General features: G+C 40.4%; 1 protein-coding gene across 1 annotated transcript in view; it reads right to left on the bottom strand.

Annotated features, from left to right (window-relative positions):
* Positions 1 to 16,344, bottom strand: part of STOX1 (storkhead box 1) — a 49,524-nt gene that overhangs the window by 242 nt on the left and 32,938 nt on the right. The window contains exons 2-3 of the mRNA XM_081268285.1: positions 6,665 to 6,817; positions 2,095 to 4,435 (exon numbers count right to left, since the gene is read on the bottom strand). Coding sequence (XP_081124411.1) covers positions 2,095 to 4,435; positions 6,665 to 6,817 — 2,494 coding nt within the window. The remainder of the gene's footprint in view (positions 1 to 2,094; positions 4,436 to 6,664; positions 6,818 to 16,344) is intronic.

Genomic DNA, 16,344 nt, shown 5'->3' with positions numbered 1-16,344 from the left:
TTTCCTTCAAAAGGGACCTGGAATTGTAATGAAGGCATTATATTTTCATTTGTTATATTGAAGCAGTACATTAACATTAAAGTACACTTACCAAATAAGTTAACCTTTAAAAACTTAGTATTCTTGGTGGCTGGGGATATAGCTCAGTTGGTAGAGTGTTTGCCTAGCATTCACAAGTTTTCCTGGGTTCAATCCCCAGCACCACCACCAAAAACAAACAAACAGAACTAAAAACTTAGTATTCTTGGCCTGGGGTAGTGGCTCAGAATTCCCCTAGCATATTTGGGGCCCTGGGTTCGATCATCAGCACCACGTAAAACAATAAATAAATAAAATAAAGGTATTGTGTCCAACTACAACTAAAAAATAAATTTAAAAAACCAGCATTATTTATATTTTAAAGGCTTCATGGTAGCACCTCAGTTGTACTGCTTTCAAAGAAGTTCACATTTTCTATACATCTGATCTCAGATCCATTATCAATCCAATATCAAGTATATGCTAGTCAGAAACAATAAGTTCCCTGAAAAACTTTTCTATACATCTAAAGTGGCCAATATCTCCACATCCCTGACTTCTTTTTGAGAAGTCATAAAAGGAAAAAGCCAATCATTATATTTTTCATATTGACAAAATTGTTTTCCCAGGATCTGTAAGTTACATTCCTTATCTAACACATATGCCTTGCTTCAGCTATGTCACATTACCATTTTTGTTTTTGTTTCATTTTGTTTTTAGTGTTGGGGATCAAATTCAGGGCCTCTTTGAACAGTAAGCACTCCCTCTACCACTGAGCAACACCCCCAGTCCCACTGTTATCTTTGCTTTTAACATTCCCCCTTTCCCAAATTGCTCCTCTCCATCTAGAGATATCAAGATGCATGGGCTGGGGATGTGGCTCAAGTGGTAGCAGAGGGCCTGGGGGCCTGGGGTTGCACTCAGTGGTAAAGCGCTTGCCTAGCAAGTGTGAGGCACTGGGATCAAACCTCAGCATCACATAAAAATAAATAAATAAAGGTATTGTATCCATCTACAACTCGAAGAGAGAGATGGAGAGAAAAAAAAAAAAAGAAAAAAGATACAGCTGGATGTAGTGGTGCACATCTGTAATCCCAGCTACTTGGGGAGGCTGAGGCAGGAGGATCATAAGTTCAAGGCCAGCCTCGGCAATTTAGCAGAATGTATCTCAATTTAGCAGAATGTATCTCAAAATGAAAAATAAATAAAAAGGGCTCAGCAGTAGAGCCCCTCTGGGTTCCCCAATAACACAAAAATGAAACATAAGATAATATGTCAAAAATGTACCCTCCAGGGCTGGGGATGTGGCTCAAGCGGTAGCGTGCTTGCCTGGCATGCGTGCGGCCCAGGTTCGATCCTCAGTACCACATACCAACAAAGATGTTGTGTCCGCCAAGAACTAAAAAATAAAAATATTAAAAATTCTCTCTCTCTCTCTCTCTCCTCTCTCACTCTCTCTTTAAAAAAAAAAATGTACCCTCCAGCCAGGTGCGGTGACACACATCTATAATCCCAGGTACTTGGAAAACTGAGGCAGGAGGATCCCAAGTTTGAGGCCAATCTCAGCAACTTAGAAAGATATTAGCAACTTAAGGAGATACTCAAAAATGAATGAATGAATAAACATGACGGAGGAAATAGCTCAAGTGGTAAAGTGCCTCTGGATCAATCTCCAGTACCACCACCCCACCAAAAAAAAAATATTGGTTCAAATTAAAAATGAACTCTATCCTGTCAGGTGCAGCAGTACATGCCTGTAATCCTAGTGAGTTGGGAGGCCAATGCAGAAGGATCACAAGCTCAAGGACAGCTTTGTCAACTTAGTGAGACTCTGTTTCTAGAATGGCTTGGGGTGTAGCTCAGTGTAGAGCATGCCTTGTTCAATCCCCAGTACTAAAAAGAAAAAAAAACAAAGAACTCTATATTATTCTGAGATCCCACTGTGACATTAAACAATTTATTCACTAAGGCTGGTGGACTTATATCAGGAGTCTTTCACCAATCAATTCACTATGCCCTTGATTTTAATAACTCCTGTGGCATAATAGCTAATCAAACACTTTCACATGTGCTTACCGTGGAGAATCTATTCCACTATCTCCGGCCATGCTATGGTTTTCTGTTCCTTCCAAGAGACGGTGTTCATGCTGGATATCCTGAGCCAATACTGGTATATGTGAAGCATTGAAAAGTTCTAACTTTTGTGTGAAATGTTTTCCCATTTCCTGATTCTGAGGACTCTGACTCACTGATTTCTTCACTGTGTCACCAACAGAGTCTTGTAGGATTTCAGCCTCAATATTGGGTTTCCTTGTACTATAGTGATCAAATAAACTTCCAGCTGCAGGTGGTGGTGAGGCCTGTTCATATTTAGTAACACTGGGTTCTTCTTCATTGTTGAAATCAAACTGGGTATGGATTTCAGCAGAGAGATTCTGGTTTTGTCTTTCATCTGGGTTTAAAAGCAACCCAGTAGGCTTATACCATTCATTTCTTCTATGTGCCTGAACCTCAAACCTATCCATTTTGCTGTTACGCTCAGTCAGCGATCTCTCAGTCACTTGTTGTCTTTCCAACTGATTCCACTTGCTTCTATCTAAAAAGGAATATTGAGTGCGGCCAGGTAGCATTTGACACAAGCCATCATTCTCAGGAAAGTCATCCTCCTCTAGATATAATGAACTGCAAGCCCCATCGTGATCCTCCACTTCGTCCTGATACAAGGCCTGGTCATCATCAAAAAGCCCTTCATTTTCTAGATTTGCAGTCTTTGCCTCCTGGACAAATGCCTTTCTCATTAGATATTCTGAAGTTCTATCTTGTGTCTCAGATTGTTTCAAATAGTTTGGACCAAATGGGTAATCCAAGAGGTCAAGGTTTTGAAACTGGTGTATTGTTTTATCAACTAATCTACTGGCAGAAGATGTTGGTCCTGCTGAGGAGGAACCTCGTGATGGCAGGATATGCCATGTTTCTTTGGTCTCCCCTAACTTGTCAAAGTGTGAATGACTTTTTCCCAAGACTTCAGAGATTACTTTATTTTCACCACCATGCGCATCATATCTCAACATGCTTTCTCTAAATGAGTAGCATTGACTGTCATTTTGCAAAACACTACATTGAGGGGAATTTAAGAGGTCAGCTCTGAAGTCATCACTGACAGATTGGACAGTAGAATTTGTCACATAAATGGATTCTGCTTTCAATTTATCATGACATTGTTCAGGATATGGCTGTTGGGCTTCACCATCAAAGATTCTTGAGGAATCTGAAAGCCTTGACTTTTGGAAAGGCTTTTCTTTTGGTCCAATCTGATTGGGTTTCAGACCATTGCTCTTTTGAGTGTTGTACCCTTTGGTCATTGGGCTTCTTCGGAGAGACAAGCCCTGGAAAGGATTACTGATTCGCTTCTTGTAAATCACATGGGAATCTAGCACTGTTGGATTTTCACCAAGTGATTTCTGAACTTCCACTTCATTGGGACTTTTAATTCTGGGGCCAGGCTGGGTGGCAGGAAGCTTGGGGTACCTCTCCAGTCTAACACTTCCTGGCTGAAGATCACTCCCCCAACTCCAGACTTTGTGTCTCTGCCTATGAGAATGGCCCCGCCTTCGAGTCTTCTTGACAGACCGACTGGGCCTTTTCTTAATTCCCTCTTTGGAAGGATACTTAAGCCTGACTGTCAGCATGTCAGTGGAAGTGCCCTGGCTATTATATTTTTTCCGTTCTTCGCATTTTTGCATTAGGACTGTATGTTTGATTAAGTTGTCAACAGTCAGAATGGGATTAATTCTCTTGATTATTTCATGTTCTATGTCTCGTGGGATATTGTCCAAGTTATCCTCATCTCGGACAGGCCATTCTTCAGGTGGGAACTGGGCAGAGAAACTGCTATGCTCTATTTTGGGCTTTTCCTTTCTAGATATGCTGCGCCACAAAAGACTAAAACCAAATTTCTTGCCTTTTTCTTTGTCTTTGTATGGTAAAAGTTTAGGGCTCTCACGGATATGATTCTCTTCAGGTGCTGAAATTGTCTGATTCTGAACGAAAGGCGTGGATTCCCCAAGACCTTTCTGGTCTTTTCTAATCATATCTGCAGCAGTTGGTGGTTCCTCAACACCCTGACTGCATGTGTCAGGGAAACACTGGCAAGACCGACAATGGGAAACAGGGACAGCATTCTCTTTGGTGGACTCTGCCCCGTACTCCATGCTCACCAGATAGGTCACAGAAGTGGGCACTAGTTGACTTTCATCTGATAGGAGGACTCTCTTATTTTCCTGAGCTGTTGCATCTGTGATGAAGTAAGTCTCAGGAGTAACCATGAAATATCCTTCTCCAGTGTGATAAATCTTCCTTTCTTTAATCAGAGTTCCCAGAGTGGTATAGAGAACATCTTGAGATGGAATTGCAATACCTAAAACAAACAAGCATTTTACTGATTTTGAACAAGAAACATTATAAGGAGTAAAATTAGCAATTTAGTAATGATCATACAGCTGGGCATGGTAGTGCATACCTGTAAGGCTGGAGAGGCTGAGGCAGATGGATCACGAGTTCAAGGCCAGCCTCAACAACTAAGAAAGGCCCCAAGCAACTCAGTGAGACCCAAACTCAAAAATAAAAATGGCTGGGGATGTGGCTCAATGGTAAAGTGCGTACCAACCCACAGTACCAATGAAAAAAAATGACCTCACATTTGCTTTGCTTGATGAACTCAGGGTTAATTATAACACAATTAATATATTCAATTAAAATGCCAAAGAAGCAAAAATGACATTAATAATTTACTGAATAACATCAATATAATTTGATCCCTGAAAAGATACATTAATGATTGAATAGAGAAAAACATCTAAATTTACTCAAAATACAAATCCATTTTAAATTTAAACTTTTTGAGGGCTGGGGAGTGTGGCTCAGTGATAGAGTGCTTGCCTTGGATGCATGAGGCTCTGGATTCGAGCTGAGCACATTAAAAAAATAATATTTGAGGAAACCATTTTTTGGGGGGCAACAGGGGTGCCAGAGACTGAATTCAGGGGCACTTGACCACTGAGCTACATCTCCAACCCTATTTTGTATTTAGAGACAGGGTCTCACTAAGTTGCTTAGCACCTCACTTTTGCTGAGGCTGGCTTTGAACCCAAGATCCTCCTGCCTCAGCCTCCCAAGCCACTGGGATTATAAGGGTGTGCCACTGCACCTGCTTGGAAAGCATTATTTTTTTAAAATATTTATTTATTTTTTTTAGTTGTAGGTGGACACAATACCTTTTTTTTTTTTTTTAATATGGGGCTGAGGATTGAATCCAGTACATTACACGTGCTAGGTGAGCTCTCTACCACTGAGCCACAACCCCAGCCCAAAATTTTTTTGTTTTGTTTTGTTTTGTGGTGCTGGGGATTGAACCCAGGATTTTGTGCATATGAGGCAAGCACTCTACCAACTGAGCTATATCCCCAAAGCATATATCCCCCCAAAGCATTCTTTTTAAAAAAAATTTTAGTTGTACATGAACAGTATGCCTTTATCTCATTTATTTTTATGTGGTGCTGAGGATCGAACCCAATGCCTCACACTTTCTAGGCAAGTGCTCCACCGCTGAGCCACAACCCCAGCCACTGGAAAGCATTATTTTTTTATTTTTAATTTTTATTTTTTTTAGTTGTTGACAGACCTTTATTTTATTTATTTATATGTGGTGCTGTGAATCGAATCCAGTGCCTCACACATGCCAGGCAAGTGCGCTACTGCTGAGCCACAGCCCCAGTCCTGGAAGGCATTCTTGATGAGCAAACATGGGAATTTTTAAAAATCATAGCCTCATGTCTTTAACTTTTTTTTTTTTTCCTTTGGTACTGAGGATTGAACTTAAGGGCACTCGACCACTGAGCCACATCCCCAACCCTGGTTTATATTTTATTTAGAGACAGGGTCTGAGTTGCTTAGCACCTTTCTAAACAGCTGAGGCTGGTTTTGAACTCAAGATCCTCCTGCCTCTGCCTCCCAAGGCACTGGGATTACAGATGGGTGCTACCAGGCCCCAGCTTCATGACTCCAATTTTTGTAATGGAAAAAAATTAAAGGTACAAGGAGAATGTATAGAATGTTCCCATTTATATTATAAAATGTTATATATTTATTTAAGTGCAATTTATAAAATCATATGTAATAACTATAAACAAAGCAGTTGTCATCTCTGAGAATGGGAATGGAAAAAATGAAAGGTGGGGGAGATGCACTTTTTTTGTTGACTCCTTTCTAGAGTTTGATTTATTTACTGTCATAAACATTTACTTTAAAAAAATGCATCTAGAAAGTAAAAGAAATTCTCTTATCAAATTTATTGATGCAGGACTTTTTCTAGCCGAGTTTTCATATAAGATTCTATAGACCCGGCTGGGATTGTGGCTCAGCGATAGAGCGCTCCTCTAGCACGGGCAGGACCCGGGTTCGATCCTCAGCACTACATAAAAATAAAGGCATTGTGTTGTGTCCATCTACACTTAAGAAATAAATATTTTTAAAAAAAAGATTCTATAGAAGAAGAAAAAAAGGATATCGCCTAGTTTACTTATGTGTTTATGATTAGTTATAAATAGAAACTTAACAGATGCAAATTCAGAAAAGTTCATCACCTTACCTGGATGATGTTTCATCAGATGCTCCAAAAGTGATTCCTGTGTTACTAAGATCTGCACTGCATTCATATCAGATATAGCACAGCAAAGAACTTCAGCCAATGGTACAAACTGAGACTGAACTATTGGATTCATTTGCACTGGAAAGACATCACCTAAATTGGAGATCAAAAAGAGGAGGGTAGGTGATAAGTATGACACAGTAAAAAGTGTTTGGACTTAGTGAACCAAGAATAGTTACAAAGAGAGTTATGGAATTGTTATTCTTTCTTTCATCAATCTTTACTCAGAATCTGTTGACATGACATGTACAATCATAGTCCTATGAAAGAAAAAGATTTACATCATGGTCTCTACTTTTCAGAAGTTTGTAGTATCTGTCACTAACTTATGAGCAAGAAACAGTAAGCTGCCACAGGAAGGCAAAATATCTATTAAAATTCAGGAGGTCAGACATGCTTATATAGAAGTTCACATCTTTCAAAGCATATTTCACATGCTGGAGTGTGACTCAGTGGTAGAGCATTTGCCTAGCATGTGCAAGGCCCTAAGTTCCATCCCTAGCACAATAAAACAAAACAAAAAAATTTACTGGGCACAGTGGCGCCCACTTGTAATCCCAGAGTCTGGAGGCTGAGGCAGGAAAATCTCAAGTTCAAGGCCAGCCTCAGTAATTTAAGGAGATCTTAAGCAATGCAGGGAGACTTTGTCTCAAAATAAAAAATAAAAAAGGCTGGGGATGAGGCTCAATGGTAAAGCACCACTGAGTTCAATCCCTAGTACCAAAAAATAATAAATAAATAATTTAAAAGTCTAAAAGCAAGTAAAGTGACAGAGAATGGTCTTCTGACTCCTAATTTGGCATTCTTTTTTTGGGGTGGGGGTACTGGGGATTGAACTCAGGGGCACTTGACCACTGAGCCATATCCCTAGCCCTATTTTGTATTTTATTAGAGACAGGGTCTTGAGTTGCTTAGTGCCTCACTAAATTGCTCTTAAATTGCTGAGGCTGGCTTTGAACTCATGATCCTCCTGCCTCTGCCTCTCGAACCACTGAGGTTATAGGCATTTGCCATAGTGCCTGGCTTCCTTTTTATATTTTTGTAAATTTCTTTCTTTTTTTTTTTTTTTTTAGTTGTAGATGGACACAATATCTTTGTTTATTAATTTATTTTTATGTGATGCTGAAGGTTGAGCCCAGTGTCTCATACATGTAAGGCAAGGCAATTGCTCTACCACTGAGCTACAGCCCCAGCCCTAATTTGGTATATTTTCACCATTCCACACCTTCCTAATGGAGGTGATCAGGAAGATATTTTTGTTTTTTGGTTTGGTTTTGGTATTGGGGATGGAACACAGGATTTACTACTGAGATACATCCCAGCCCCTTTTATTTTTCTCTTTAAGATAGGTTCTCCCTAAATTGTTAAGTTACCAAGACTGGCCTCAAACTTGAGGTCCTCTTGCCTCAACTTCCCAAGTTGCTAGAATTACAGGCTTGTACCACCACTCCTAGCTAATCAGGAAGATCTGAAACAGAAAAGGGCCAAAGTATTTTTTCAATTATCAAGAAGACATGGAGAAAAACCATGGAAGAAGAAAGCCCAAGGCACATAAGACTGACTATCCTGCTGAACACATGGTGCATACCTGTGTGATCCCAGTGTCTCAGGAGGCTGAGGCAGGAGGATTGGAAATTTGGGTCAGCCTCAGCAATTTAGCAAGGCTCTAAGCAACTTAATGAGACCCTGTATCCAGATTCTACTGGACAGTTACCAATGTCAGACTTCTTTAATAAAGAAGAGAGACAAGGAACACATCACTAAGAGACTATATGCACTTAAGAGAGTACAAATAAAAACATACAAAAGAGAAAAGACACAGTAACGAGGTTAGAAGGGAGAACTCAGAATGAGGGAAAAAGAGCTTCAAAATGAATAGTAAAGTGGGAAGCAGAGGCCTGCTTGAGCTCAGGGGTTCCAAGTCAGCCTGGGAAACATAGGGGACCCTATCTCACAAAGAGGGGTGGGCTAGGGGCATAGCTCAGTGGTACAGTGCTTGCCTAGGATGTTTGAGGGTTTGTATGCCAACCCCCTCCCACCACACACACACACACACACACACACACACACACACACACATACACAGAGTCAAGTCAAAAGCTTGGTTGAAGGAGAATGACTATTGGTTTGAAGATGATCTCTGACTTTCAAGAAAATTGTTTCAATAAAGCAGGACATGGTGGCACACACCTATAATCCCAGTGCCTCAGGATGCCAAGGCAGGAAGATTTCAAGTTTGAGGTCAGCTTCAGCAACTTAGCAAGACCCTGACTCCAAAAAAAAAAAAAAAAAAAAATTTTTTTTTTGAAGGGCTGAAGGTGTAGCCTGGTGGTAGAGCACTGTGGTTTCGATCCCCAGTACCGCCAAAAACTAAATAAATAAATAAAGGAAAGAGGAAAGAAAATAGTTTCAATAGAAAAGATAAAAATTAAAGGTCACATCATATGAAGGGCGTTAGTAAAAAAAAAAAAAAAGTAAAATTAATGGGTCTTCCTTCTGGAGTTTCTCAACTTTGACACTTTTGACATTTGGCAACCAGTAGTCCCAGTTATGCCCAGAACTTAGAATTTTCCTGAGTCACAGGATTTTCAGTGCTGTAACTAGAAAAATCAAAGGCAAACTGGGATCTCTGTTTATCCCAGCCAGGTAATTCTTTGTTGGGGAGAGGGCAGTCATGGGCATCGTAGGATATCTCATAGCATCCCTCGACTCTACCTGCCCACCAGATGCCAATAGAATTTCCTAAATTTGAAGCAACCAAAAATATCTCCAGACATTGCCAAATGTCCCTGAAGCCGGGACGCAAAATCATTCAACCTGGAAACTGTATTCCAGACCATTTGTGTGAGAAACCTGATTGTGAAAGGGGTGAAACAGATTACAAATCAGAGAAGAATAGGAACAAGTAATATGACTGTGTGTGTTGTGATCTCTCTGCACCTTTGGATGCAAAAAGGAAGGGCTTAGTAGAAATGACAGAAATAATTCCCAGAGAAAGAAGACTAGTAAGACAGCAAGATCAAGGGAAAAGAGAAAGTGTTTCAAACTAGCTTAGAAATAAGGAAGATGGTACTTTATCTGAGACTTAAGAATAGAGGGTGGCAGACACCAGGAATATTTTGAGGCACAGCAGAATGAGGGAGGGAGGTGTGAGGGGAGGGAGTGGTGTGTGTGTGGGGGGCGTTTGCACAGCCAGGTCATCTGATCTTTCTAAAGTTAGAGAGATGGCACAATCATGAGAGGAGAAAAAGACAGGAATGAGGAGAAAAAGGGTGCAAAGAAAGCTGGGGAACCTATCCTTGAGGTATACTAGAAAATACCAAAGGAATAGGACTTTGAAGTAAGATTCTCCAAGTGATTAAGCCTTGTTTCTGCAAGACAGGTGGCAATCTGGAAGGGAAAGGGATAAGGAAAAAACTACAGAGACCAGCAGATTCTGTTTCAGAAGGTCGGTTGGGGCTGGGGATGTGGCTCAAGCGGTAGCGTGCGTGCCTACCATGCGTGCGGCCCAGGTTCGATCCTCAGCACCACATACAAAGATGTTTTGTCTGCCGAAAACTAAAAAATAAATAATAAATAATTCTCTCTCTCCTCTTTCACTCTCTCTTTAAAAAACAAAACAAAACAAAACAAAAAAAAAAACAGAAGGTCGGTTGGGGCAGAACCTGTAATTCTGCATATTTTTTTTTTTTTTTTTTTTGGTGGTGCTCAGATTGAACCTGGGGCCTTGTGCATGCAAGGCAAGCACTCTACCAGCTGAGCTACATCCCCAGCCCCCTGTAACTCTGCATTTCTAACAACTTCCCAGGGGATGTCCCTACTACAGATCTGAGTGCCACTCTTTGGAGTGAGAAAGAGATAGGGGTGTGTGTGAAGGATAGTAATGTGAAAGTAACTACTGTTCAACAAAGTTGGTCCAGGAGATTCCTGAGGAGGGGTGGTGTCAAGTGGCTCAGTAGTAGCCCGCTGGGTGAAGCTCTTGTGTCTGTAGCAGTCCAAGAAGTCAGATGAATGGTTAACCCATTAATTAACATTTCAATACATGACACCCTGAAACTCACTCTTCCATGGGACATTAACTTACCTAAAACTCAAAATTCTCCTGGAAACTCCGCCCCTGACCTAAGGGTGATAACTCTCCCCCAACCCCACTCATTCCTTCCCTTTCTTTTCTGCAATTGACATTTACTTTCTTCTCTTTTCACCTCCCTCCTCAACTAGACAAAATATGAAATTAAAGTACAATTTCAAATATTTTTAATGCATCTTTGGTAGAATTTTATGTGCTTAGTTTAAAATAAATGACTTAAAATGTTTGTATCTCTTTCCAACTCCTCCCAAACAAATATTTTTCCTTGCATGTGATCTTGAATTGATTACCCTTGGTGGGGGTAGGGACCCTTAATTTTAAAGCGGGATGGGGGGTTGGTGGGGGGGGGTAGGTCTGCTGCCTTCAAAGACAAGGGCTAGCATCCTGGGGAAGAAGAGGGGGCAAAACCTAAAGACTTTGCCTAACCGCACTATACCCATGTGAGTCTCGCCTCATACTCTCCCTAAACCCAGTTGCTTTGAATTTTGAGATGGGAGCAGGGAGGACCCTGAACGGAGAGAGACGAGTGGCTGGACAGTTGGTGTGCTGTCCGAAGCCCCTGCTGCCCCCACTGGCTGTGGCTCTCCATTTCCATGCAAGTGAATCAGAAGCCAGCTGTGCTCTGTTCTCCAGTTTCACCCTGGAGCCAGAACTGAAGCAACCCACTTTCTACTTGGATCCTTAAGTTTAATTTCTCATTTCACAGGAAAACCAACAGTCATGATTTTTTATGGGACTGGAAGAGGGGTGCAGAGGACATTCCTATACATTTCTTTCCTACCTCCTGTGAATTTCTAGTTATTTCAGAAGAAAATATTTTTTCCCCAGAAAGCTATACTTTAAATTAACAAACAGAAATGTACGGAAAGTGGAATTTTATCTTACATTTTTTAAATAATATTTTTATTTTTCTGTGGTGCTGGGAATCAAACCCAGTGCCTCATGTATGCTAGGCGAGCGTGCTACCACTTGAGCCACATCCCCAGCCCCTTATCTTACATTTTTTAAGAATTCTAAACAACTTCTTAAAAGAATCCTAACATTTCTTGGGAAATCCGAAGATACTCTTTAGAGAATTTATTCATAATTCCTACCATGGCATGGGGATGTGTATTTTAAGAAAAAACAAACCTACTATCAAATAAGAAGACTAATTGCCTTTTTTTTCTCTTTAAAATTAATACAACTACATATAAACCACACTGTAGAGAACATGTTAAATTGCTTTAACCTCCATTGTGGCACTCCCTCTAGACAAAGCCTAGAGAAAGTTTCTCAGTACATTTCCTTCACAGCCGTTGCTAAGATACGTCCTTCAGGTGCATAAATCAAGTTTTCTTTGTGCCTGAAAGCAGAGTGAACCCTAACAGAGAACTTTTGTGACAGATGCGGGGATCATTTCCAAGCTACAGCACTGGTCTGTTTCAGTGACTGTTGCCCTCCTTTGGTTTTTGGAATGCAAAATTAACTTTCTGTGCACAAAAATCTTACTTATAGATATAAACCAGATTTCACAATCCGACGGCCAGCCCTTTGGCTTTATCCTCAACTACTATGCAGTAATTAAAGAGTACCCTTAAGTCCAGGCCTGCTGTGGACCTTTGACCCTGGAGCTACACCAGGGATCAGAAGGCTAAAGAGAGTCTGTGGGGCGGAGAGTAAACAGTTGACAACAATGTTCTCTCTGTTAACATAAAGCTTTGTACTCTAGGGTGCTTCAGAAATGGAAAAAGTGGTTAGGCTGGAAGGCAAATATCAACAAAGTACAACAATATAGATGAGGTCCTTGTGTCTGATGTATTTTCTGCAACAGATTTTATTCTTATTAATTTACTGATTCTTTACTCGGAAAGAATTTGGTTGGTGTACTATTTTTTTTAATCTCTTAAGTTATAATGAAAGCAAAGAATGATGAGTTTAAAAATATTTTTTGAGGGCTGGGGTTGTGGCTCAGTGGTAGAGCATTTGCCTAGTATGTGTGAGGCTCTGGGTTCCATTCTCAGCACCACATATAAATAAGTAAATGAAATAAAGGTCCATCAACAACTAATAAAAAGTATATTAAAAAATATATTTTTTTGAGGGCTGGGGATGTGGCTCAAGTGGTAGCGCTCTCGCCTGGCATGCGTGCGGCCCAGGTTCGATCCTCAGCACCACATACAAAGATGTTGTGTCTGCTGAAATATTGAAATTCTCTCTCTCTCTCTCTCTCTCTCTCTCTCTCTCTCTCTCTCTCTCTCAAAATAAAAAATAAAAAAAATAATAATATTTTTTGAAAGCATACCTTTTGGCAGGGGCAGTGAAAGACAAATTGGTATGTAGCATGTAGATGTATGCCCATCTCCAAAATATTAAGCTCTTCATTGGTGAAAACTGATAACATCCTGTAAAGTCCAGGGTAACTAGAATCAGCCTGCTCAGTGATGGATACAGACTCATATAAACCCAGGCAATCAGTCCCTGTCCCCCTCACTCCCATGCCTCTACTGAAAGTGGCTTAGAAAGTGCCTGTCCAGTGGGAGCAGGCCCCTGGGAAAGTGTGACATGCTCCTGGAGTTGATGACAATAGCTCAACAGTAATCCTATGCAATCCAAGCCCTCATCAAAGTCCTAAGGAAAAAGAGGCAGTTTTCTTGTGAGGACACAAAGACCCCTTCTAAAGCCTCAGATGGAAGGACCTCTAGAAAAATACCCTATGCTGATGGTTTTCTAGCAAAAGAAGCCACAGGCCAAAGAAGTGGTTCAAAGATCTGTTTCCTGGCAAATCCATGAGGTATAAATACTCAGGCCTCAACATACAAGAGGTACACCTATGATAAGCTTGGTCACAGGACAACTGCCTTTCACCAGGCACATTGGAACAGCTGAGTGGTGCAAGCAGACCTGCCCCAAGAATGGTAGTACTGAAAAAATCTTCAAACAGGGACAGTGGACTCCTAAAATCTGCCAGTTACAGATTGTCAGTGGGAAGTTTTAGTAAAACAAGCCTCAACTTTGCACTGTCTCAAGTGGGAAAGTTGGTGCCAGCATACTGATCTGGCAGTGCTATCACTTTCTCCAGAGTTGGTGGGTGTGGGAAGCACAAGCCAATAGAAAGTCCCCAGCACCTTAAGTGAAGCTCTGACACAGGGCAGCAATTTAGCATGTTCATTTGCTGTCTTGAAGGTGACTATGAGTAGTTTAAGATGAGGTTTGGTATCCTTATCATTTTAGAGGAAACGGCCAGACAAAAAGAAAGCTTGTGACCTGAGGTCACTGAGTAAGAAAAGACAGAACCAAAATCAAGGTATGATCTGCCTGACCCAATCATGCTGTGTCTGTTTTGTTCACTGATGAAACTCTTGAAGTAAATGCATCTTTATGACAATTGAGCATGTAAATGCATCTTTATGACAATTTATTTTTCTATCTGAATGATTAGTAAAATTTCAGGGAGAAAATGAAAGATTTACATCAGAACTGTACCTTTATGGGGAAAAAATAACTATCATGCTTACATTTACATTTATCTTATGTCCTTAAGTCACTTTAACAAATTCCAAGAGTGTCTGCTCTTAGAATTTAAATTCTGACATTTTAATTTGGGGCATTTGTTACCAAATATGCAAAATAATGGAAAGATTTCTTTGGAAATTTGGAAAACACTCATATCTGAACTTTTATGTGTCATACTAAAACATGAATTTGTCATAACATTAGACTTTAGATAAAACTAATCCTGATATTATCTCATATTTAAAATACATTCTTGGGGCTGGGATTGTGGCTCAGTGGTAGAGTGCTCACCTAGTATGCATAAGGCACTGGGTTCGATCCTCAGCACCATATAAATACAAAATAAAGATATTGTGTCCACCTAAAACTAAAAAAAAAAAAAAAAAATTAAAAAAAATACAATCTTGAGGCTGGGGTTGTAGCATTGTGTCCAACTACTCCTAAAAAATAAATATTAAAAAAATAAGATATAATCTTTACTATGAAAACATTTAATCACCATACAAACGTGTTTATGGACTATGTGCTAGGCAGTCTGCCAGAAATTCATGCATTATTGACCTTCAAATGGTTTAACTGAGCTCTCTAACTGGGCTAATTACCCGGACACATGAAATCTGAAACCATCTTTTTGGGCGCCAGTATTGAATCCCACTGTGGGAAAGGTATCTTATACACACATTAGAGATGACAATAGAGCGCAAATAAAACAGCCTGCAGATACACTCAAGTTTAATTTTAAAAAAGGATGTTTTGTTCAAGGTAATCCAAGAAGTTTCCATGATTTTAAACTGCTCTTTTATCCAATACAGAATTTCCATCATTTTTTTTTTTAACATCAAAATCAATCCTGGACTTGTGAAACCAAAAACATTTTGTAACAACACACTCCTCATCAGAGATAAGGGGCTATGCAATAATCTCAATGACTTTAAATAATTAGATCTATTGTATCATAACTTCAAATAGGCTCAGAAAACCAATCAAAATGGAAATAAAAAAGAGAAAGGTTTCGGGCGAGCAAAGCCAACCCCACCCCCCATGTCTCCCTTTCAGTTTGATAGAAGAATGCAAACACTTTCCTCCACATGTAGAAACAAGAGTGCCAAGACTCAGAAGCTGGCTGTAGATCTAAGGGTAGTCAGGTTATCTGACATGGAAGCTGAAATTCTTTCATAAGCAAGGTGATGTTTATTTTGCACTCAGACAAATGGCTTCCCTCTGGGAAATGCCCTCTGTTGAAAGGTAATGACTTCCATTAGGGAGGCTGAGCTGTTTCACAGCCAGTCCTCAGTGATCTTTTTTAACCACACCTCAGCCTGTCCCTGGATTCCTAAATTAGCAGCCTCCTTTTCAAGTGATCTGTCCATTAATATCAAATATCAGTTGAGTCACAGAGGCTCTGGACGAACTATGACAGACTCCATAGTCTGGCTGTCAGCACCTTGAAGCACAGAGAAGACAGGTAGTCCTATTTGGGGGTGCTCTTTGGGACTACCACCTTCATTGTGATAAAGGGAGGTCTCAGCTAGGAAGAAAGGAGGTGAATGCTCAAACCAGCTGACTCTTTAAAAACATGCCAGGCACAGTGGCTCACTGCTGTAATCCCAGCAGCTTGGGAAGCTGAGGCAGGAGGATCATGAGTTCAAAGCCAGCCTCAGAATTTAGCAAAGCATTTAGCAACTCGGTGCACTTAGCAACTCTAATAATATATACAAAATAGGGCTTGGGGGTGCTGGGGTTGTGGCTCAGAGGTAGAGTGCTTACTTAGCATGCATGAGGCGCTGGGTTCAACCCTCAGCACCACATTTTTAAAAATAAATAAAGGTATTGTTCCACATACAACTAAAAAATAGATGTTTAAAAAATAGGGCTGGGGATGTGGCTCAGTGGCTAAATAACCCTGGGTTCAATCCCCAGTACCAAAAAAAAAAAAAAAAAAAAGCCAGTTAGGTCTTGAGGTGCCCTTTCTTAACCTCTTTTCCTTCAAGGCTTCCACTCTGGATATGTTAATAACGTCACCCAGTTGTAATAG

The sequence above is a fragment of the Spermophilus citellus genome (genome assembly GCF_964194105.1).
Source record: "Spermophilus citellus genome assembly, chromosome: 15".
Taxonomy (NCBI): Eukaryota; Metazoa; Chordata; class Mammalia; order Rodentia; family Sciuridae; genus Spermophilus; species Spermophilus citellus.
Note: the sequence above shows the minus strand (reverse complement) of the source record. Positions and strands in the feature narration are given on the sequence as shown.